At 37.3% G+C, this 20,864-nt stretch overlaps 1 protein-coding gene across 1 annotated transcript in view; it reads left to right on the top strand.

The window, feature by feature from the left end:
- The window catches only part of LOC115443212 (facilitated trehalose transporter Tret1-like), a 68,749-nt gene extending 47,885 nt beyond the window's left edge, over window positions 1-20,864 (top strand). The window contains exons 2-10 of the mRNA XM_030168533.2: window positions 9,045-9,115; window positions 10,686-10,882; window positions 12,057-12,220; window positions 12,518-12,668; window positions 12,917-13,145; window positions 13,525-13,696; window positions 14,075-14,189; window positions 14,447-14,821; window positions 16,905-20,864. Coding sequence (XP_030024393.2) covers window positions 9,045-9,115; window positions 10,686-10,882; window positions 12,057-12,220; window positions 12,518-12,668; window positions 12,917-13,145; window positions 13,525-13,696; window positions 14,075-14,189; window positions 14,447-14,821; window positions 16,905-17,159 — 1,729 coding nt within the window. The 3' untranslated portion in view covers window positions 17,160-20,864. The remainder of the gene's footprint in view (window positions 1-9,044; window positions 9,116-10,685; window positions 10,883-12,056; window positions 12,221-12,517; window positions 12,669-12,916; window positions 13,146-13,524; window positions 13,697-14,074; window positions 14,190-14,446; window positions 14,822-16,904) is intronic.

The following is a 20,864-nucleotide window of genomic DNA, read 5'->3' as shown; positions in this document are numbered from 1 at the left end:
TATACTTTTTTAGAGTTTTGTACCTCAAAAGGACCTCCTATAGGATCACTTTGTTGTCCGTCTATTTATCCGAATGATTGTCTATCAAGATCATTTGTATCAGGAACAAGTAAATGTATCAAGTTGAAATTTATGTCAAACTAGCTATTGCTCGCGACTTCGCCCACGTGAAGGAGTTTTCCGAAATACTTTTTTTTACCGACTTATTTAATATATTGTTTCGTTATATTAGGACCAAATTACACAAAATCATTATCAATTGTAGCCTATATGTCATTCTGATGTATAAACAATATTACTCCAAAGTTTCATACATCCATCCATCCTCACAAACTTTAGCATTTATAATATTAGTAGGATAATCGGGTCTACAGTCTCTTTCAATTGTAAAAAAGTTAACTTCTACGTCAACGGCATCAAAAGATTTCACTTTTGTTTTGAATATTTTGCGATTTCAATAGAACATTAAGACCTATAGGGTACTTCCAATTGACCTTGAATCATGAAATTTGGTATGAATCAATGTCTTATTAAAAGTCTGAAAATCGCAAATATTTAGTTCTATACTTAGATACCTTACCTACAAGTTTCTACGGAACCTTTGCTGCGAGTTTTTTTATACGTGCATAGGAAAGTGACCCCACTGCATCTGATGGTAAGTGGAGTAGAGTCCAAAAGAATGTCGACTGATGAGAGATGATTAGCCCTCGACAGTCGACACAATTATGCCGGCCTATTAGAACCGGATATACATAGGCTGGTCCCGGAACGCAAAACACTTACGTAGACCACTATGGCGAATTTAACTCCTTATACGGTGGTCGCTATCAAGCCGTATCGAAGTAGGGTTGAATAGAATGTCGGTTGACGAGAGATGATTACCCCTCGACAGTCGACACAATTATGCCGGCCTATTAGAACCGGATATACACAGGCTGATCCCGGAACGCAAAACACTTACGTGGACCACTATGGCGAATTTAGCTCCTTATACGGTGGTTGCTATCAAGCCGTATCGAAGTAGGGTTGAATAGAATGTCGTTTGACGAATGATGATTACCCCTCAGCAATCCACACAATTATGCCGGCCTGTTGGAATCGGATACACATGCTGGTCCTGGAACGCATCATAATTACGTGGGCCACTATGGCGGGTTTTAACACCTTGTGTACGGTGGTCGCTATACGGGCAGATATAAAATATATCCTACCACCAGTAAGTTAAACTTCAGTGTTTAATTCAAATAAAACTATTTTACGGATTTTATATTATAATTTTCTCCCAACGTTTCGAAGACTGCAGCCTTAGTGGTCACGGCGTGGACTGAGGTGTTGGTCATTTTATTTTAGTAACTAACATTCGTATAAGAAATCTTCATTCTAGGTTTCTACTGTTTCTAGGCAGTCGAGCTTCCTATAAGACCGACTGCTCTCCACGAAACAAAATCTTTTTTAAGAAAATTATATTTTTTTATATTACTTCTGCCCAATCCGCCCTTAACTAACAGCTGTCGCTACAAATATGACAAAAAACGACTGAGGGTTAACTGTGCCGTTTTATCTACGGGTCACTTCGACCCTCGGAGTCCACATTCTACATTCTCATACATAATTTATCCGAGTACCGCCATAAAATCCGCCGGTCACGCCACTTCTCTTGCAAAAACTTCCGACTGGCTGCAGTGATGTTCTGTATCGATAATCGTTTTATCGATATTTTTTTATGTTGAATGTCTTATTTAAATTATGATTTCTTATTGTTCGCAATATGATGTACAATTTATGGAATTTTGCGATTTGGAAAAATAAGTTATATGCTTATAGCCATGATGCAGCGACTGGCACTCTTTTACATCGTAATCTTAGCTAATTTGAACTAGTTGAATGTAGTGATGTTCCGTATCGATAGTCGTTTCACCGATAATATTTTTTTAATGTTGGATGTTTCGATATCTTTAATAGTTATATATAATTCGTAATATATTGTAAAATTTGTTGAGTTTTGCGATCAGTAAAAATATGTTATTTGCCTAGAGCTATGATACAGCAACTAGCCCTCTTTCACATCATAATCTTAGCTATTTGAACTAGTTATACTATTGCTTTACCTTTGGGTATAAACGCCTACCAGTCACCTTACATATTAGATTCAAATCTAATAATACAGGGGATCGTAAACATTTAGGGTTTTGCTAAAATATTTTAAGACTTTGAGGGGATATGAGTAGGCACCAATTATAGCAGACGTATAGAGTGACTAGTATTGAGCGACAAAGCTCATTTAATAAGGATTATTTATATATTTGTTTAAATCGATTAAAATAAACTATAAACAGGAATCAGTACAAATATTTGCTTAAGAATAAGGTAAATTATTTCCATATCTATACTATTATATAAAGCTTTGAAGAGTTTGTTTGTTTGTTTGAACGCGCTAATCTCAGGAACTACCATTCCAAACTGAAAAAATCTTTTTGCGTTGGATAGCCCTTTGGTCATGGAGTGCTATAAGCTATATATCATCACGCTATACCCATTGGGAGCGGAGCAGTAGTAGCTAATCTCAGGAACTACCGGTTCGAACTGAAATATTCTTTTTGTGTTGGATAGCCCTTTGTTCCTGGAGTGCTATAGGCTATATATCATCACGCTATGACCAATAGGAGCGTAGCAGCAACGAAACATGTTGCAAAAACGGGGAAAATTTATTAATTAGTTTTTAGAGCATCCGTTGCGTGCGCTGCGTAAACGGTTAAAGTAATTCAACAATAATGTATGACGGGATTGTTCCTCTTAAGGCGATACCTCAAGGTCCATTTTCATACATTTTGTTTCACCTTTAATCTGGGTAACTAAACAAGTATTGGCAAGTAAAGAATTTAAATTCACGTCTAGTTAGTGATTAGTTCTCGCAGTTGAAAGAAAAACGTAAAAATAATTAATAATCATGGATATTTCGGCCTTTAAAATTTAATATGACGAAATTTTAAAGGCAGAAATATCCATGATTGAGGTATCGCCTTAAAAAGTTCTACAAAAATATATTATAAACCAAAGTCCCCTGCTGCATCTGTCTGCCTGAACGTGTTAGACTAAAAACTACCCAACGTATTAAGATGACATTTGGTATGGAGACAGTTTGAGACCCTGGGAAGAACATAGGCTCCCAGGAAATTATACAGCGTGACTTTTATAACGGAAAACTTTATAACGCGGGCGGAGCCGCGGGCAAAAGCTATATAACAATAATTTCGATTGATACGTTCAAAATTAACAAACAAGAAAAGCAAAATAATAATAAGATGTCCGTAAAATGAACAAACATATTTTAACAACCTTTATTGTGGCTCAGCAAAGTACCTGACGTAAAGTGAAGTAAAGGCCAAAGAAAGTGCTACTTAACATACAAGCATCCCGGGACGCACAGTCATGTCGGCCTTTAAAATTGCTTCTTGACGCTCCGCCTGACGGATCCTCAGTTATAGAAAGGAACACGTATGCTATAAGCTGTTTAGCAATAGAAATAAACTTTGCGATACTGCCCAACCAGACTCTTCTCACGAGAAACATAAAAAAATACCTTATTCTTAGATACATAGAATACACTTAGTAATATCGTTTATTGGTAAGAAACCAGCTAAATGTAATCACACTCAGCAACTCTCCGGAGACCGGGAATATTTCTATATCCTATATTGGTCAGACTCAAGATTCGGCAGAAGATAATAATTTTATATCAATATAGGTAATCTCGAGAGAACGAGGTTTCTCATACGGCAAAGTATCCGTATTTTACCTTAAACTGCTATTGCTTTTCTCAAGTCAATTCTACCTCATCAATATTATTCTTTATTTATTTATTTAAGGACCTCCAACTATACACGACATAATATAATAATAATGTTGTAGCATTTTCACAATTAGGAGTGTGACGTGCTTCTTCAATTATAGGAGACCACAGCGTGCTTTAAATGCTGGTACAACGCCAAAAAAAAAATAATATTTGTTATTAATATTATTTAGACATATAAGAATTTATGAAAGTTACAGTAATTTGATATAATACAATTTTTGGTCTTTTATATCTACGCGTATGCTCGCCTAAGAAGCGATTCGACCGCTCATTAACAGTAGCAACACCATACACCTCTGCTGGTAGGATACATTTTACATCCGCCCGGATAGTGACCACCGTACACAAGGTGTTAAAACCCGCCATAGTGTCCACGTAAGTATCACGTTCCGGGATCAGCCTGTGTTCAACAGTTGCAACTTTGCTTACCTATTTGGAGAAAAATGCGTGATATGTGTGTTAAAACATGCTGTGGTTTTTGTATTTACTTTAAACAAACATCCAAACAAAATATTATATAAAAGTTCCTCATTATTTATTACAAGAACAATAAGAATCAGGTTACATCAAATACAAATATCGATACCATAGTTCGATGACATTTGATTTAGGCCAATCGTTTCCAAGTATTAATATTTAAAAGAATCCTTGTACATTGACTGAAACCTGTGAAAGGAGACGGGCGAAATTGGGCTTGACTGTACACTTATGAAACATTTATCAATAATCTTCTTTTATTTTTATATCAGCCATTAAAAAATATTAGATTGTATTACAATGGGAAAATAAAATATTTTTTATTATGAATAAGTAACTGACTTCCGGTATCGGGAATATCGGGCTGTCTATTATTAATGTATATTATTATTGTTATTTGCTTTCTGTACTTCTGCGCAAGTGAATGTTTTTGGTTTGATATTTTTATTTTAACGACTACGGCTTTTAAAGAATATTTTGACGATTGCTGCTTTAATGAACTACCCACGCTTATTCAACAACGGACTTTGATTTCTTGCTTGCTCGACTGATTTTGCTTGTTCTACCGGATTTCGAAAAGTATCGATGAACCATCAACACCATTGTGTAATTTGCGGCTTAGCTACATGGCGTTGTAACATTACGGGAATTCGTCCAATTGAAAACGAAATAGTTCTTTCAATAATATAAAAACAGTATAAACTCATGCCCGTTTCCATGAAGGAGTAGATAAAAGAAGATATACGACCTACACTTAGTTTCATCTTGCGATAAGTACCTTTATATCGGTCCTCGTCGATTCCATGCGATAATTTCAATTCTGGTTATTATCTAAGCCAGCTGCTCATTAGTCAAAACAGCAATCCAATGGACAATGATTAGGTGCTGTGAACATCTTGTGCTATCGGGTAAATACGAAGTTATTCACAGAAAAGTGTTTTATTACGCTCTATTCTATGGCGATTATTTCTTTACTCCCATTGTAGCGACAGATTTTTTTTTCTAATATAAAAATAGTTCTATTATTCCTATAAAATAATGCATAAATTATCTCTGTAACACCAAGCCCAAGGTTCTATGAAGTTTCGCCCGTCTCCTTTTGATATGAATTGATTTTCATTCGTCTTTCTTTATTTTTATTGCTTGTAATGACGAGATGAGCTTGCAGTTCGTCTGATAGTAAGCGATACAACCGCCCATAAATAGTAGAAACACCATCTATCACCTTGAATTACAAAGTATTGTTTGGTATTCCACTGTGCTCGCCATCCTGAGACGGGAGATATTAAGTGTCATTATATCCAGTAATTACACTGGCTACAATGTCCTTCAAAGGCAACAGTGCCTACACACTGCTGCTTGACGGTAGAAATAGACAATGCGGTGGCACCTACCAAGTCGGACTCTCACATATGAGAGACCTACCACCAATCAATTTAATTCTGTGGTCATTCTAGAATAGTGTTTTTAAGTTATTGATTCTGAGTTTCATTTATAATATCAGCCCTGTATTATATACTTGCCCACTGGCCTACGCTGGCCTAGTGCGGATTGGTAGACTTCAGACACCTTCGAAATTCCTATAGAGAATTTCTCAGATGTGCAGGTTTCCTCACGATGTTTTCCTTCACAGTTAAAACGAACGATAAATTCACAAAGAATACACACATGATTTTTAGAAAAGTCAGAGGTGTGTGTCCGTGGGATTTGAACCTGCGAACATTCGTCTTGGCAGTCCGTTCCACACCCAACTAGGCTATCGCCGCATTTCATTTATTAGTAAGTAATTTCTTTCCATCTTTTAATTATAAATGAAATAATGAGCTCATTATACTATTATTATAGTGACCGTCTAGAACTTTCAATTATGAATACTGCGTGGAAGTAATAACTGCGCTTAGCATAAAAAGAAATATTAATGTCAATTATTGTCCAATTAAATTTGTTACAACGGTTTAAAACTGGAACACTGCAGCTTGAAGTTGTAAACAGACAAGACGATTATATACCGAAATAACTCTCGCTTAGGAAAGACCAACTACCTATGCTGGTGGTAGGATATATTTTATATCCGCCCCGATATCGACAACAGTACACAAGGTGTTAAAACCCGCCATAGTGTCCCACGTAAGTATCGCATTTCAGGATTAACCTGTGTATATCCGGTTCCAAAAGGCCGGCATAATTATGTCGACTGCCGAGGGATAATCATCTCTCGTCAGTCGACATTCTATTGGACCCCACTCCACTTACCATCAGGTGCAGTGGGATACTTTATCGTGCGCGGATAAAAAAAATAAATAAAAGCCCTAGTAACTAAATTGAATGAAACCTTGAGTTGTAACTTACCCACAACAAGCGCAGTATAACTTCACTCTATGAAAAGTAGTTATTAAAACCCAAAATAAACCTATCCGCACGTCATCGACATGAATACTTTATCGACAATCGATATCTATATTCGGGAGCATCACTAATACCTCGAGTGTTCGTATACAGACGACGACCAAATTATCTTTTTAAATACCACAGATTTCATTTGAAAGTTAGGAAGCAATTTCTTTTTATAGCTTGTTGAAATTTAAAAGATAATATTGTAGTTAGATAAATTAGACTAAAATGAAGCAGTAGATGTCTTTTCGAGAAACACAACATAACTCGATGTTAACACTTCCAAATGATACTGAAGTATTATTTATAACTCTACAACAACATCCAAGAAACTATGAATCAAGAAAACGTATGTAAAATTGTTATTATTGCATGTACAATGGTGGACAGATGACCTAATAAAGGTACGAAGTAGCTAGATGCGGGCCGCTTCCATGTCGATATGGAAATCTTTGGGCCATGTTCAGTAATGGACATCCTGCGGCTGATGATGATGTAAAATTGTACGCTCTTGGAACGAACCCTGGACCTCCAGGTGTACTAGCTTATCTACACAACGGATCACCATGCTATAGTCCGTATATAGCGATTACAAGTTCTGATCATCTTACTCTTATCTCTCCGGTCATGTCGGATTGCCGTCTCACCGGACTATGAGAGTGAAGGAACAAAGAGCGGACTTATAAATTGCACACACTCTTGTGCACTATAATATCTCCTGCGTGGCTGATCTTCGTTGAGATTGGGCGCCGTGGCCGAAATTCGGCTAGGGAGAAATCAATCACTCTTCTTATCTTACTAATATTATAATAATAAATGCGGATGTGTATGTTTAAATGTTTATTAGAAGTAAACGAAGTAACCGCTGAACGGATTTGGATGAAAATTGATTTATAGATAGATCATATTCTAGATTAACATATAGAGTAATTTTTATCCTGGTATTTAGCTCCCATGAAAAAAAATATTTGTTTTTTAAGTAATTGGTGCCATCGACCACTAGTGACTCTACTTTTCTCTTTCTCTTTTACTCAACTTAACGGAAAAGGCGTAACACGCGAACGAAGCCACAAGCAATACATATTTTCATCAAATTACTGCGAAAAACCGTTCTTCTAAAAACTGCGCGCCGTGCAATCTAGTTAACCCATAGTCATTTTTTGTTTGACAGATGATTTGTAGGCTAGCTAGCGCTTTAGGCACGCCATGTAATTTTCTAGGCCCAGTAACCTACTTCGACCTGGCTTTGAAAAAATCAATCTGTTACCGCAATCTATAGGCCGGCCGTTTTTAATAAACGATCCTTATCTCAATCTTCAATCTGATGCTGAGAATGAACCAATCAAAATAACTCATTTGTAATGTCAAATAATACTTTGTTCTGATTGGTTAATTTTCGCGATAGATTGAAAAAGCTATTGAGATCGTTTTTTGAAAATGACATTTAATTATTGGACATTATATAAATTATGGAGTATTATGAACAGTAGCACAGCTAGGTAGCCAAAGGCTTTGGTGTAAAAAAATAATGGGCTCTCCTAGTTCAGTGTGTGTACCTTTTGGTACGTAAATTCTTTTACTTACGGTGATGATCTAAAAAGAGGTCGACTAGTCACGGTCCTTCACCAAACTCTATGGAAGCTACGCCACTGATAATAAAACCCTATTTTTATGATATAGGGACAAAGGAGCATACGGTTCACCTGATGTTAAGTGATCATTGCCACCCATGAACTTCTGCAATACCAAGGGGCATTAGGGTGCGTTGCCGGCCTTTTAGGTGAGAATACATTCTTTTTTTAAGGTTTCCAAGTCGTATGGGCCCAGAAACGCTGCAGGCGACAATTAATTCCATAGTTTTGTAGTACGTGATAAAAAATGTCAGCGGAAACTTATTCGCATCATTGTGGTAGATCCATGGCATTAGGTATGCATATATAATGATGTCAAGGATAATTATAAAGATAGGAAAGTAATATTACTTTAGAAAATAGAGCGTGGCTTCCTATTCAGCTGTCAATGGTCATGCAACACTGTAATTTTTTCTATGTGACAATGCTTTTGTTTGAAAGTAAGCGTACATTTAATAGCTTGCTCATGTCGCTACTCACTTAAATATAAATGAAAGAGGTTTAATGAATGGTATACGAAATTATTCACCAATATTAGAAATGGAGTAAAGTACATTAACGTACCTTGAGGAAAATATAATAAAGGCACGTAGGTAAATAATATTTTATTACGCCACGTCGGGTACTAGGCGGTCATGAATACCAAAGAGGTAGTAACGTACAAATTGCTAATTCCATACATTTCCTCGTAGGAATCGCATCGAGAGAACTGCTTCGAAACGATGGCGTGGCTCCGTGCGTCGGATCATCGCAGCTGCCGTGTGTGAGTAATTTAAACTCTTCTCATGTAATGATTGCCTGGTATAGGTACAAGCGTTCACAATCTAATTTATTCAATTCGTATTGAACTAGGACAGATTTTTTGTTGTTGTTTACTAAAATTGCAACCATATTATTCAAAAAATAAATGTTAAAGTGACCCCACTGCATCTGATGGTAAGTAGTATGAGGTCCAATACAATATCGACTGACGAGTGATTACCCCTCGATAGTCGACACAATTATGCCGTAAAGTAATTAATATTGTATCTATGACTATTATTAATCGGCATGCACTAGCAGAATATAATCAAACTTTATTTAAAGAATAAAAAACCTAAAAGACAAGTATGAAAGATTCACTATTGATCGTTTACAAATCATAAATTTCGCAAAACGATATCTGTTTCTCCTTAAAACTTTACCATGTCCAATTTTTCATGAAACAGTCCCATTCAAGTTTCAGTTCGCAAGTTCTGTCAGTTCTTTAACAATGTTTTTGAGAACGTGCCAGGCGAAAATCCAGACTCAGCATTGTATGATGTATCGCTCTATACGCCTTTGTGCCAAGGAGACAAGTTTTGAAATAGATTTATTAATTTTATCTTTTACTGGATTGTTTTTTTAAACATTCGAAATTAGAATTAATTGTGTTGAGGGATATATCTAACAATCAATACATACCTACTCTATTTTTTAATCGATGTATATATATAAAAATGAATCCCTATTTCCCTTGGTCACGCCATCACGCGTGAACGGCTGGACCGATTTCGATATTTTTTTTGTTGTGTTTTTTATTGTCAGGAGAAGGTACTTATGAAAGAAAAATTCAAAAAGTTGCGGGGAAAATTAGAAATTTTAAGAAAACTTAATGCAAATTTTTATTTTAACTAACTGTCAATTGTTTGAAATAACTGTCAGCGATTGACAGAATGCGCGCTGCAAATTCATAGTTAAAAAGACGGGACAACATATGTCGGGTCAACTAATATTTTATAATAATAATATAATTTCGAAGTTACATACTTATTCGTATTTTAAATTTGGTTTTCAGATTTTGAATTAAGAACGCACCTCCTCTTTATAAGTGAGGTTATAATGTTCAGTGAATGAAAATAAAAATGTCAATTATCAACCGACTTTTCAGTTATAATTATCTCCATCGCATTCAGCGAAAATGGCAGATCAACAAAAGAATTATTTAAAATGATTTTTTTTTGTGTTTTATTTTGCCATCGCGAAAACTATCAAATCTATTTAATCTTATGCTGTTGGTGGGAAATATTTTATATCCGTGCGGATAGCGACCACCGTACACAAGGTGCTACCCGCTATAGTGGCCCACATAAATTTACTGCGTTCCGCGATCAGCCTGCGTTTATCTAGCTTCAACAGGCCGACATAATTGTATCGACTGTCGAGGGGTAATCATCTCTCGTCAGTCAACATTCTATTCGACCCTACTTCACTTACCATCAGATGCAGTGGAGTTTGCCGCGCTGGTATAAAAAAAAACATACATTTCCTTAATAATGCCACCAGAAATACCACCAAGTTCCTCATAATTCCAGATAACCTTTCCTGCTTCACACACGGCTGCAGCACGGGCTGGGTGTCCGGTGTACTTGGGAACGAAGCCCTGACCGGAGGCGCATGGCTCGCGGCTCTACCCTGCCTGGTTGCGTTGCCAGCAGCGCCGTTCTTCGCAGTCCTAGCTGATGCTAGAGGAAGGAAGGCGGGCGCGTTTTGTATTTGCATCAGTTTTATTGTAAGTATTTTTATCAATTATAACTTATATTAAAATAACATCAGCTATGTATTATATACTGTCCCACTGCTGGGCACGGGCCTCCTCTACTACTGAGAGGGATTAGGCCTTACTCCACCACGCTAGCCTAGTGCGGATTGGTAGACCTCACATACCCTCAAAATTCCTAGAAAGAACTTCTCAGGTATGCAGGTTTCCTCACAATGTTTTCCTTCACCGTTAAAGCAAGCGATAATTCACAAAGAATACACACATATTTTTTCAGAAAAGTCAGAGGTGTGTGTCCTTGGGATTTGAACCTGCGGACATTCGTCTCAGCAGTCCATTCTACAATCAACTAGGCTATCGCCGCTAAATCGAATATAAAATCTTCAAAACTGAATAAATTATAATAATGCAAAGTTTGAATGTTGTTTTGATTGCCGCCATCTGTTTCCAAACGATCTTCTGGCTCACCGCAGCGCCGGCCATCTTAAGTTTAGTTATGAAAAGTAGTTTTTTATATAGTTGGACGAATTTCTGAAAAGTTTTATGTAGAACCGCTACAGTCGTAAAAAGCTACGTCTAGTATTGAGCAAATGATATTTCGCTCATTCCACACTAGATTCAAAAGGACTAAAAAGAATAAGTCTTGCTTACTTATACACTTGCTTTAGCATTAAGAGGTGGTTAAGAATTGCTTAAATAGGTGTCAAAATATCACCGATTCCTAGTTTAAACCTTATTAAGAGGCAAGATGGCGGGTTTTGGCTTACAGCTGACCGAGTACCACTATGTATAGCTTTGGGAAAATTTTATAAGTAAGATTGAATATGACCCATAATCGTTAAAAAATATTATTATATTTTGACGTTTTATTCTCTTTTAGCACTTTCATCCTTATGGCAAATAATTTAGAATAGAAGAGGACAAGACAATGAAATAGATATCTGAAATAATAATGTTTATTAATAAACATCTGTTCTCTTTATAAATGAGTCTTCGTATCTATTTCATAACTCATCACCATCATCAGCCTTTTAAGTCCACAGCTACATAAATATAGGCTTCTTCATAAAATTTCCAAACCAACCTGACAGACGCGGCCTGCATCCAGTGAGCATCTATGACCTTTATTAGGTCGCAGTTTAGTTTTCATAATCAAATAAATGAAAACCATTATACCCCTTTCCAGTTAAGTTGGTCGCTAGCAGCATGGTGCGGCCCGCGAGGAGTGTGGGCTGCCAGGGTCGCAGCGGGCGCAGGAGGTGCTGGAGCGCTGGCCCTCGCGCCGCTGTACTGCGCGGAGATCGCTCCCAGGACCAGGGGGCTTGCTGCTATGCCGGCTTTGGCTTGCAGGTACGCTTTTTTCACAGCATTATGCAAACTCTTTAAACACATCCAAATTTAAACTGTAATAGGGTGAAAAGAGCAAGCAACGACTCCTCAGTTCACTCAGAGGCTAATAAAAGAACTTAAAATTAGTAAAAAGGTTAGATACGACAACATAGCGACGTCACGTGACATGTTTTCAAGTGTATAACACGACGGCAATTCCTCATATTTCACCAAAAAAACCTATTCAGTTATGCGCTCCCTTATTATCGTGTTGCCTTTATTCCCTTGTTACCTATATTATCGTGTTGGTTTCTTCAGTTGCGGGATCCTGTTCGCGTACGCGGCAGGGGGCGCGTTATCAGCCCACGCCTTATCCTTATCGATGGCTGTGGCTCCAACAGTGCTGCTGGTCTCCCTGATATGGCTGCCGGAGACACCCTCGTTCCTCATCAGCGTGGGGAGAATACAGGTAGTTTACCAAATATTGTCCGCTTCCATCCGCTATCCGCCGCCTTTTTCAAATCGTCTGTCCGTCGTACAGCAGGGTGTCCTACACTACGTCTACCTAATCACGGGCTACAATGTGGATGACCATGGAGATTTTATTCTAGACAAATATAGTGGGACTTTCATCCAAGTATAAATCTGCATGCAAGTGACAATACCTGATTTAAAACATTCAGTAATAATGCCATACGTCTTCAAAATTTCTTCCAGGACGCAGCAAAGATAATCTGCTGGTTCGACGGCTCGGACTTCCGAGAAGACCTCACTGATGTAATCGAGCAGCAGGAGGTGAGGATCCGGACCTCGGACGGCTACGCGGGCAGACGGGAAGCCATGCGAAGGCAGGACTCCGATACCTTCCAACCCATGCTTAAGAGGAGTAGTGGACTCGACTCCGCGTCGGAGAAGAAGACTGAGCAGTCGGCTTGTAGGGAACTTTGTGAGTTTATTTACAGCTTCAGTGTAATAAGATTTTTATAATTTTTCATTGGATGGTAAATCGATAGCTATATCTACATCTTTAAATTTTACTTTTGTAAATTACAGTTTATAAATAGACCTCCTGCTAATTACTGCTACTACTAATATTCCTTATCTCCTTCATTTCTTTATTTTATACCGGCTACACCCGATTATAAGTGACTAGGAAGAGTATTTTCTATCTAGAGATGATTATCTCTCATTAGTCGATACAATTATACCGACCAGTTCAAAACTAGATACAAAAACTGATCTCGGAACATGAAACACTACGTGAGGGACTATTTCTGAAATCATAACGTTCGAAAATAATTAATCGTTTCATACGTTTACTCCAGTCCGCCACCGCCGCTCCCGACGTGCTCTAATCTCATGCTGCGTGGTGCTGTGCGCGGCGGCGGGCAGCGGCGCAGGCGCAGTCAACAGCTTCGCGGCGGCCGTGCTGCGGCACTCCGCGCACGCCGTCCCACACCTCAACATGACCGCTTACAACTTTACTATTTATAATGGGTGGGTTCATAATAATTTATTTAGTCTATAGAATTGCTCAGGGGCGTTTGTTTCAGAGAAGCATTACTATGAAACTGACTGTTTCAGCAACTTTATTGTCTGTGAGTTTAAAAAGAGGATGATCATTTTTATTATAGTTGTGTTGTAATGTGACATCTAAATGCTCAATAATAGGGTAAATAACTCCTTATCTTATAATAACAAATTAGTTTGAACCTTCATCCACTCATTTCACTGTTCTATTGTGGATCAGAGGGTTGTCCAAATCTAGAATATAATAGAATGCATTAGATGCATATGAGGTTAACTTAACTCCCAAAATAACGAGACCTTTTGTCGGTAGCTCGTGGGTTTAATACACAATACTATACGTTGCAGAACTCTTCCGCGGCCATTGTTTGAAACTTCAGAAGCTGGTTCCATTCTCTGCGGCACGGCACTTGTGTTAGGAGCAGCCGTGGCAACAGTCACTGTGGATAAGCTTGGCAGGAAGGTAAAAAAGAATATATGCTCATAAGAATTATTACTCACTTTGTTTTTTTATTTACTTCGGCGCGGAATAGTGACTGCACTGCACCTGATGGTAAGCGCACTACCGTCCAGATAGAGTATCAAATGGTTTAGACCGCTATCTTATGCCATTGGACGCAATCATGCCGGCCTTCTTTAGGCTACGGTGGAAAGACCCAGAATTTTAGGGTGAAGAGAACGCGCGCGCCAGCAAATTACTATAATTATTATCTCTTCCAGATGCTTCTCCTCTGGTCATGTTCGGGCATAACCTGCTGCCTCGCCGTATTAGGAGTTTACTGCGACCCCCAACTACGTATGCACTCCTGGTACACGCACCGACTGTGGCCGTACAGAATCAACTTAAAAGACAAGACCCAGTTAAATACAACTGACGACCAGTTCGGAAACCTGACGAAGGACTTGATTAACGTTTCAAGACCTTGGAGAGTTGAGAATGACACCTTAGTTGACTGGTCTCCGAAGGTTCAAAATGGAACGGAGGAGCAGCCGATGTGGGCTCCCGTAGCATTGTTGTCCACTGTTCTCTTCTTGTATAATATCGGCTTGGGATCAGTGCCTTATGTGTTGATATCGGAGATGTTTTCTATCAATGTAAGTATTCAATTCAGTAATTATACTATTTAATTATCACAAATTTTCACAATCAGGCTTCACTCCCATATTAATCACTAGATACCTAATACTAAGCATAGTGGATTTTTTTTTTTTTATTAAAAAGCAAGCTTGTTTTTACAAATAAGCTTGGAAGACTTTGCCAAGTCGCAAGTATTGAGAACTATTGAAGTATAGTGTGATTGCATCTAGAAGGTCTTGTGCACTATATTGCTGCAAAAATATACTAGTTTACTTTAGTTAGTAGTCTGTCTGCATCGGTGACGTAGTTTTAATGGGTACGCGGTATGAGTTGACTACCGTCTTGAGGTCTTGGGTTCGAATCCCGAATACAATTGTGACTGAGTTTTCCCATCTTAAAAATTACTTAGTCGCAGCTCAGAGTTAAGAAATTGACGATATGATACCCTGCGCCTTAGAAACCACGTAAAGCCGTTGGCCCTGTGCTTGATCTCTCTTCCGTTATGTCGGATTGCCGTCTCGTCGAGAAAGTGCACCTGTATATTGCGCACACACTTGTGCATTATAATATCTCCTGCGTGGCGGATCTTTGTTGAATTGGCCGCCGTGGCCAAAATTGGGCTAGGAAGGATTCCTTCATTCAATAGTTTAATCTTATGACTATTACATAAATTCTCGCAGGAACAAACAATTATATATCACGTGTGATCTGATAACACGTTCCTCTAATCTCTTATCAATGTTCCACGTTGTCAGACGAAACGTGGCTCACATTCTCTCTGTACAATTATTTGCTGACATAATAATGGCTATCACTTTGTTAATAATAGTAACTCCAATTTGCGTCAGCTGGTATTACCAAGTAACACGTGTAGAAATAAGGAATTCACTCTTTAGTGTAAATACTTTATAATCATTTTTTTACTTTATTTAAGGAAAGCTTACTAATAACGAATACAAAGTGAATAACATTTATAGCTAAGATTAAGTTGCTAATTACAAGCTGCCACCAATAAATTAACAATATAAATATGCATTACAATAATTAAGGACATTCACTATCAGAGTGTACACTAAACCCTTGATAAAGATGATGCCACTAATATACTACACTAATGAGTAAGGATAATAAAATTACTCAGATACCTTGATGAGAAGGAGACATATTAGATTTGATATCGTATTATTTCTATTTTGAGTTTCCAGTGACTAAAGGTCCATATAACCCGATTCTTGCCATATTCCCTTTAGAATTTATGTATAATCAATTATCATTAGAACGATTAGCAGACCCCATTTATGCATATTAGTACCTATATGTTGTGTCTGGTCCCCTTTCGGAAAATTTCATCTTTCTCCACTGGAAGCAGCCTCGGATCTATGGGGGGCAAGCCGGGGCCCATGCCCCGGACGGCGAATTCAAAGGGCGGCAAATCCAAACTTGGCAGACGAATAGACAACTCATAATTAACGCAACTTTGATTACTGAGACATCCAGAACATTACACACGTAAATTATTCCCCGCGGGGCGCGAAATGATGACGATGATCATGACAAAGTTGAAAATATAGGTGGTCGGGGGCGGCATTATGCAGATTTTGCCCCGCCTCCAAAAAATTCAAGATCCGGGACTGACTGGAAGTTTCTTAATATACCTTTTATTTCTTAGCAATTCTGCATCAGGGTAATCAAGCTCTTTAACTTTTAGTAGGACGTTGACACTTTATTTGACCGAATTTCACTAAATCAATTATATTAATCTTTCGTTTACATACTCTTCTACGACTTTGGTTTCAATCAGGCCGGCATACTCCTTTACATATTATAGAACAAAGTCCCCCACAGTGTCTGTCTGTCTAAACGCGACAAACTAATAGGGTCCAGATGGAGTGTTGGCTGATAAGATATGAATACCCTTGCCAGTTTACACAATTATGCCGGCCTATTTGAAACCAAATATATAGATGTTGACCCCAGAACGCGACACTTATGCGGGCTAATATGGTGGATTTACATCTCGTGTACGATTGTCGATACCCAGGCGAATACAAATATGCTACCACCAGCTTAAACTTGTAACGCCTCCCTCAAAATCTTCAGGTCAGGAGTCTAGCATCAAGTCTGCTCATATCCTGGATGTGGCTGAGCAGCTTCCTCCTCCTCCGCTACTACGGCACCATGGCGGTCTCCCTAGGCCTCCACGGCACCTACTACATCTGCGCCACCATCACATTCCTCGGCTCTCTGTACATCTTCTTCGTGATACCAGAGACAAAAGGAAAGTCCCAAGAACAAATCGAAGAGGCACTCGACGGACCACTCCTGGTTTTAGGGAGAAAGAACGAACAGCGATGACAAAGACTGTCAGGTATTATAATGGTGTTCACTTTGATTTAGAGTAGAGTGGAAAGCCAAAGTAGTTATACTAATGGCGGTCGCCGTAGATTTTTAAATGTAAAAAGATATGAAGAAACCACAAAACATATGAGAAATGTTTTTTGCGTACTGTATTTATTGAAATGTCATCTTATAATAGAAATGTTTTGTAATGGCGTCACTCTGTGTATAAGAACTTTAACAGTAGCCTAAGGGCTTGACGCAATCAATGAAATGGACACGCAATAGTTTGAGATCGTCTGATATTAATGATCCTAAGCTATCTTCAGATCGATCGCAGGAAAGTACCAATCACGGCGACGTATTTTGATTGGTATATTCTTTAGATAACAAAAGGGATTAAGATCGTTCGAATTAGGTCAATAGCGGATTAATTTCAACTTTCTTTTAAAAACACAGATTTGCTACTACAATCTGAAACATATGCCCAAAATAATCTTAACGATTACAAACAAAAAATTAATCATATCATTCATCGTAATAAAGTAATTATAACGTTATTTAAGCACCCTATGAAATCTTATAACGTATGCTATATGTTGCTAACTTGTAATTATTATATGTTGTTGTACTTCACTGGAGATCCTTAAAAAAATAAATATCGCCAAAATCTGACGGATCTAGAAGGGTCTGTTATAACAAAATTAATAAACTATAAATACTTAATGCATCAAGAAATGATAATGGAAGAGCTCAAGTAGTTACGGATAAGTATTAGTTTAAGTTATAAATGTTGTTTCGTTATCGTTTGAAGTCCTTATGTTACCTCTTTCAATCTTGAAGCTTCTAGAATTCACATTTCTGTAATTAAGTGGTAAGGAAACAAAACCATTAGTGATGAGATTCAGTCGAGGCTTTTCCTTACAACTAGTTCATAGGAAAATAAAATTGCCAAAGAATTGAAATTGCAAACAATATGTTAACTACAATACCTTTTGTAAAAATTAATGTGTATGCAGAATTGCTCGCAAAGGGGGGCCATGGGTCCCACAATTATTCTCTAGATCTACACCTGCTCCGGTAAAAAATAAAAGAAATTTGCATCATGCGAGGGTAGCCAATACCCCAATCATTGACTCTCTTAATTTTCCATCTAAATCACCAAAAAGCTTCAAAACCCAACTAGGATTAGTTTGAAAAATATTTACTCAAAATGCAGTTTGTATGACGAAATATTTTGTTACGGATTTTTATGGACTCAAAGGATTTGCCTTAGTTTAGGATGTTGTATTCAAAGTATTAACAAATAATTAAGATAGTTTAAAGGTCTGTGCAGGCGCGGATCTATGTCAATAATTTTGAAGAGTTACAAAAAAAAATATTTATGTAAAAAAAACTAAACCCATTTTAAAACCCTACAATACATCTACGTAGCAAAATTGTCTAGCAATAATACTCTGATAATGTGTGGGGGGTCAAAGTTCCCATTATTGGTTCCTAGATCCGCGCCTGGTCATTTTTAGAAATGCATTTCTGAGACGAGTAAGTGTAATGTAAGTGTTTAACGGATGTCACATTATTTGGGAATTGATGTCGCACTAAGGCTAGGATAAGTTTGCCAAATGTTTGCGTTCTATGAACAAGATTGTGTACAATTATTACGATGAGATGAGACAAGATAATGATTAAAACATATTTATAGATTCATACTGATGGTTTCAAGCTATTTTTTATATTTCCGACTCTAAAAACGACTTCATATGTAGTAAGGCATAATAGCTAATTTCGATTAACCAAAGTGAATTCATTGCGTAGACTCAGCCACAAAAGTAGCTAAATAAATCTTTCAAACTCTTCTATCCATCAACTTCTATCTACATATTGTTTTTTCTGTATTTAAAATAAAGAAAAACCTTTGAAGTTTATATTTGAGAACGAAAAGGTTGTTTATAAAGACATAAACATTTAAAAGTGATTTGAAATTTTGAATTTGCGCAGCTACTTTTATGGTTAACTGTATTTTCCAATTTAGTATATATTAGGTACCTTTTATCCAAAAGAGTTAACCTCTAGAGAGAATGGGATATTGATCGGGAAATAATATAAAGAACTCGTATATTTCATCAGATTTCCTATATATCCGTATTTTATATAATCGCATTGATCCATAATTTTACAATTGCATAATGCGAACATATTACTAACTACCGATCAACCTTAAAATAGTGTTAAACATCTCTACATGCACGGGGATCCAAGGTCGCAAAACATCTTAAATCCCAATCAACTACAGAACAGTCTAATATGTAAAACAAAATTGGCGGGGCCTTGGAGTCCCAAAACAACTCCCTAATTCCGGCCCATTATCTTGTCTCGTCTCATTAAAATCAAAGCAATGGACACATCACTCGACAAATTATTTTTTGATCAGCCACTGTTACTAGCAATTAATACAGATGCAATATATTTATGTAACATTTATAATAATAAGGATTTGGGGAACATTTGCGATATTTTTTTGTCCGCCATATTTGTTTTATCACAAAAAAGGTTTCAATCAAAGGAATGTAGAATGTAGCTTTCAAGAATAATGGAGCTGTATAAGAAGCATTCAGAATCAGTAATTTCAGAGTGATTAAAGTACTCTACAGTATTGAAATAAAACTATTTCACGGATTGTATCGCGGTTTTTTATATTATAATTATATAATTTTTAAATTTTCTATAATTGAAAAATGGAGGTAAATACCTACTTACCTACATTTTACAATTATACAAAATTACGACTACGAAGGCTGCAGTCTTCGAAACGTCAAAAATGTATAATTTAAAAAAATCCGATAAACTCCGTAAAATAGTTTCATTTCAACTTCATACGGGTCATAAGGCACCCCAAAATAACCGCTCAGTCGCCTCCACGAAGACTGGGCGGTAGTCAACTTATTTACTCCGCGACAACAAAAAAAAAAAAAAAAAAAAAAATACCCGTGTTATAATTCCCGTAAAAATATGGTCAATATATTTTGGACGAGTATCGAACACTGAATATCTTTAAGCCGGTCTACTAACATTACATACTGTAGAAGACTACAGTTTACAGAAGACAGTAGGAATAAAATGACAGATAATCATCATCAGCCGCAGGATGTCCACTGCTCCATGGGCCTTCCCCAACGATTTCCAGATCCTCCTGGAAGTGGCCTGCATCAAGCGAACTCCTGAGACTTTTATTAGGTCATTTGTCCCTCGGGTGGACGTTCGTAATGGATTTATCCATTATATAAAAATGAATCCCTATTTCCCTTGGTCACGCCATCACGCGTGAACGGCTGGACCGATTTCACTATTTTTTTTTTTTGTTGAGTTTGTTATTGTCAGGAAAAGGACCTTATGAAAGAAAAAATTAAGGGAGTTGAGCGGAACGTTAGAAAATTTTAAAAAACTTAACGAAAATATTGATTTTATATAACTGTCAATTGGTTGAAATAACTGTCAGCGACTGACAGAATGCGCGCTGCAATTCATAGTTAAGACGGGACAACGTCGGCTCAACTAGTCTATCATAAATGTTCCCCAAACATGCATAAATCAATTATCCCGCACAAACGTACAAAATATTAGAAATATTCAGGTTTTAGCCAAATATTAACGTTGATATTGTATTTACTTGGATGTTGGTTCTGATCCATGTTTTGTATGGATTAATAAACAGCTTTAAATGTC

The sequence above is a fragment of the Manduca sexta genome, chromosome 4 (assembly GCF_014839805.1).
Source record: "Manduca sexta isolate Smith_Timp_Sample1 chromosome 4, JHU_Msex_v1.0, whole genome shotgun sequence".
Lineage (NCBI taxonomy): Eukaryota > Metazoa > Arthropoda > Insecta > Lepidoptera > Sphingidae > Manduca > Manduca sexta.
This window is presented reverse-complemented; position numbering and strand designations above follow the sequence as displayed.